This window comes from Triticum aestivum, chromosome 7A, assembly GCF_018294505.1.
Source record: "Triticum aestivum cultivar Chinese Spring chromosome 7A, IWGSC CS RefSeq v2.1, whole genome shotgun sequence".
In the NCBI taxonomy this organism is placed as follows: Eukaryota; Viridiplantae; Streptophyta; class Magnoliopsida; order Poales; family Poaceae; genus Triticum; species Triticum aestivum.
The window spans coordinates 13,588,215-13,592,467 of NC_057812.1; the positions used below are offsets into that span (position 1 = coordinate 13,588,215).

General features: G+C 48.2%; 1 protein-coding gene across 5 annotated transcripts; it reads left to right on the forward strand.

The window, feature by feature from the left end:
- LOC123149988 (probable methyltransferase PMT17) lies at positions 1–3,957 on the forward strand. 5 transcript variants are annotated; one of them, XM_044569783.1, is made up of 7 exons: positions 1–187; positions 520–612; positions 953–1,655; positions 1,746–1,956; positions 2,061–2,358; positions 2,835–3,302; positions 3,465–3,957. In XM_044569783.1, exons 3-7 carry the CDS (start codon positions 972–974, stop codon positions 3,691–3,693), a joined length of 1,890 nt encoding a protein of 629 aa, XP_044425718.1. In that variant the 5' UTR covers positions 1–187; positions 520–612; positions 953–971; the 3' UTR covers positions 3,694–3,957. The 5 variants fall into 5 exon arrangements, with proteins under 5 accessions (XP_044425718.1, XP_044425719.1, XP_044425716.1 ...); XM_044569784.1 differs by having other exon boundaries at positions 1–182; positions 520–820; XM_044569781.1 differs by having other exon boundaries at positions 1–182.
- The last annotated feature ends 296 nt before the right edge of the window (positions 3,958–4,253 follow it).

The following is a 4,253-nucleotide window of genomic DNA, read 5'->3' on the forward strand; positions in this document are numbered from 1 at the left end:
ATGGTTTTACTAGATTTGGTTCCCCCCTTTCTTCTCCAACCAATCCAATTCTTCGCCGCCGCCGCCGCCGCCCTCTCGGCCGCAGGCGGTCGCCGCTGCCGGATTGCCTCCTCGCCTCGTCCGTCCGTCCGGCGACACTGCTGCACCTGCACCCAGGGGAAAGCGCCGCTTCAGGGGAAGAGGTAAGGTAACCTTATCCCACACTGGCTCACTCGCACTCTCCTCCTGTTCGTCCGAGGCAGGCCGCCGAGCTTAGGATAGGGATTTCAGGGAACCCAATCCTCATCTTTCTTGTTGGATAGATTGTCGTAGGTAGTGATTTCATCTCCATTCCCTCCCCCTGATTGAAAAAAGGAAGGATTTTTGCACGCCCAAAAGATAGATTCTTTTCCCCCTCTCCCTGAGTTGGTTCCCGCGGGCAATGGGACGATTAACTGAAAATTCATGAGCGGATTTTGGGTCCCGACTCCCAAAATCAGTGATGAGGTTCTGCTACTTTTTTTCTTTTCTTTTTTGCAGGTTCTTTGCTTGGTTCGTTTGGCTGGAAAGGCCCATACATGTGCACTTTGCTGCACATCATTGTGTTTCTCTTCTGTCGGGAAGTAGTGTCAGGTAAGGATGATGGGTACTCATTAGCAGCAGCAAGTGCTCTCTACACTTTCTGCAGCTGCCATTCTTGTTTAATCAGGATCAGGGAGGGGGGAGGGAGAGCTTCTTCTGACCCCCATTATCCATTCACAGCTACCTGCTGTCACATTCCACTTTGCCTTCTCTGAATCCACAATCATGTACTGAATTCAGTTGCAAAAATTCCATCCTGGTAAATGTTTCAGAGTTGTCGATCACCTCCATCTCTTCTTTTCTGCAACCACACAGCGAAATTACTTTAACCCTCTGCCATGTGTTAGCACTACTGCTCCATCCATATGTGCTGAACTGCACCTTTTTGCAGGTGGCAGTAACAGGGCGGGATGCGCCACCTGGAGTTCCAGAGGATGCGCGTGACGCTGGCAATCGGCGTGGTCGGCCTGTGCGCCACGGCGTACATCCTTGGCGCCTGGCAAGGCACCTCGTCCGCCATAAAGGACGCCCCCAGGCCTGTGTACGCCAAGACGCAGTGCGACGAAGCTGCCTCGCGTGCCCCCAGCAATGCGTCAGGCGCCCCCAGCGTCGCCTCGGTGACATCCTCGGGCGCCCGTCTCGATTTCCAGGCCCACCACCGGGTGGCCTTCAACGAGTCGTTGCTGGCGACGGAGATGATCCCGCCGTGTCAGCTCAAGTACAGCGAGTACACCCCTTGCCATGACCCGAGGACGGCGAGGAAGTTTCCAAAGGCGATGATGCAGTACAGGGAGAGGCACTGCCCCACAAAAGAAAAATTGTTCCGGTGCCTGATCCCTGCGCCCCCGAAGTATAAGAACCCCTTCACGTGGCCGCAGAGTCGGGATTATGCGTGGTATGATAACATCCCTCACCGGGAGCTGAGTATCGAGAAGGCCGTGCAGAATTGGATTCAGGTTGAGGGGGACAGGTTTAGGTTCCCTGGTGGTGGCACGATGTTCCCGCATGGTGCTGATGCTTATATCGATGATATCGATGCCCTCATACCGTTAACTGACGGCAACATCAGAACTGCACTTGATACTGGATGTGGGGTGAGCTTGCTTGACAAATTTGTATGATATTGTTTCTTATCTCTGAAGGTTTTAGGGTCTTAGGATGGAAGCATTCTGGCTGTTTTTCAGGTGGCAAGTTGGGGTGCTTTTCTTCTGAAGAGGGGCATCATCACCATGTCATTTGCACCAAGGGATTCGCACGAGGCACAGGTACAGTTTGCGTTAGAGAGGGGAGTGCCGGCTATGATTGGAGTAATGGCAACCGATAGAATCCCATATCCTGCTAGAGCATTTGACATGGCGCACTGCTCTAGATGTTTGATCCCATGGAACAAGCTCGGTATGTTTTTCATGACATTGTTTCAGATTTTTAGTTACATTGCACTGGACACATGTTCAATGAATGTATAAGTAGAGCTTATGTTTTATCATTCTTGTCAACAGACGGTTTATATCTGGTTGAAGTAGACAGAGTTCTAAGACCAGGAGGCTACTGGATCCTCTCTGGGCCTCCAATCCGTTGGAAGAAGCACTACAAGGGGTGGCAAAGAACAGAGGAAGACCTGAAGCAAGAGCAAGATGAGATTGAGGACCTAGCAAAGCGCCTCTGCTGGAAGAAGGTGGTAGAAAAAGATGACCTTGCCGTATGGCAGAAACCTATCAACCATATGGAGTGTGCTAATAATCGGAATGCCGACGAAACTCCGCAGTTCTGCAACAGCAGTGATGTGGACACTGCTTGGTAAGATTTCTGTTATGCTTTCTCTGAGTATTGTACTTTTTGTACGCTTGCAGTACCTCATTGTCTGTAGTTCCGAAAAAACCTGTATTTCTGGCTGTTCTGAAATATATAGCCTGGTTTGTTTAGCAAGATTATCCTTGTATGAACCTCATGCTATAAATCATAGCTTGAATTTCCTATTTCCTATTCTTTGAAAAAGAAAGTAGTTTATCAGGTTTCACTAACATCATTCTGAATGGTGTCTTCTTAAGTGAAACTAAGTATGAGTTTATCTCTTGTGTCAGTTTTGGAAACATTATACAATATTTTCTCTGGCTTATGGCTCAGTTCACTTACAATCGTACAATAACTCGACATTGTAGCAACCTAGCAGCACACTAGTACAGTCATAAATGCTTAGACCTCAAGGCCATCACAATGCATTCTCTGTTATTTTCCTGATCAGAAAAACACAAACTGACTGTGTGACCACATAGGTACAAGAAGATGGAGACATGCATATCTCCTCTGCCGGAAGTGCAAACCGAGGAAGAAGCTGCTGGCGGAGCCCTCGAGAAATGGCCAGAAAGAGCATCCGCAGTTCCGCCGAGAATAAACCGAGGTTCAGTTTCAGGCATCACCCCTGAGAAGTTCGAAGAGGACAAGAAGTTGTGGGCAGAGCGAGCGGACCACTACAAGAAACTGATCCCGCCACTGGCCAAGGGGCGATACAGGAACGTGATGGACATGGATGCGGGGATGGGGGGTTTTGCTGCTGCGCTGATGGAGTATCCACTCTGGGTGATGAATGTGGTGCCTTCAGGTTCTGCTCCTGATGCCCTCGGTGTTATCTACGAGCGGGGGTTCATCGGGACATTCCATGACTGGTGTGAGGCTTTCTCGACGTATCCCAGGACGTATGACCTCATCCATGCTGATAAAGTGTTCAGCTTTTATCAGGATAGGTAATGCAAATAACCGATTGTTTGAGTTCTGTCGTCATGTATTCCTTTTTTGCTCCAATTTCATGCTTGTGTTTTGGTTGTTATAAGGAAGTTCAGATTAAGCAAGTGGAGACACTAATGATCAAACTGTAATGTTGAACAAATTTTTTACAATGGTTACAGGTGTGACATAACATACATTCTCCTGGAGATGGACCGGATTCTGCGGCCTGAAGGGACGGTGATCTTCAGGGACACCGTGGAGATGTTAGTGAAGATACAAGCCATCACCAATGGCATGAGATGGAAGAGCCAGATCGTGGATCATGAATCCGGGCCGTTCAACCCTGAGAAGATCCTTGTGGCCGTCAAAACTTACTGGACCGCGGAGCCTGCCCAAAAGCAGCAATAGCTATCGCCTTCCTCAGTGTTGTTCTATGTCGTCTGCTGCTAAAGTTCAAACAGAAAATCTTTCTGTTGAGTCTTCATTGACTGTTCTCTTAGCTTCAGGATATATCTGTATATAGTAGGTGGGAATTCGCTGTATCATCATCGGTTTAATTTTGCGGTCTCTGACTCGTGAGCTGTGAGTGTGACACGGTGCTACACGATGGTATTCAGCAACCGTTCCAAGAGGATATTCACTTATAGTTTTGAGAAAGCTGGATCAGATGAATGTGCTTCTGTCCGAATCATTCGCTTTTTTTTCAGTCTGAGCAATTTTCATCCCAAGAAAGGGCAGACCAAACGATCTTTTGAGCAGAGGTGCAGAATCCAAGTCCGAAACATCTGTTCAAAAACTGACACGCAGCCGGCCAAAAGAAAGGCTCGATTCATGAACCAAATCTGAACTATATTCGACTGAATGTTTCTCTTTTGCGCAGAAAGTTCGGACTAAAAGAGGAGGCCCAGGAAGAATGTATGATAAACCAAGCTGAATGTGCTGGTTGCGGAACTATTTGTTCTTCAAAA

Bases quoted from the DNA above. Each gene is read 5' to 3' on its own strand.
- LOC123149988 (XM_044569783.1), top strand. From the start codon at position 972: ATGCGCCACCTGGAGTTCCAGAGGATGCGCGTGACGCTGGCAATCGGC. The intron at 1,957-2,060 runs GTATGTTTTTCA...TCTTGTCAACAG, and splicing joins GATCCCATGGAACAAGCTCG to ACGGTTTATATCTGGTTGAA. The intron at 2,359-2,834 runs GTAAGATTTCTG...GTGACCACATAG, and splicing joins AGTGATGTGGACACTGCTTG to GTACAAGAAGATGGAGACAT.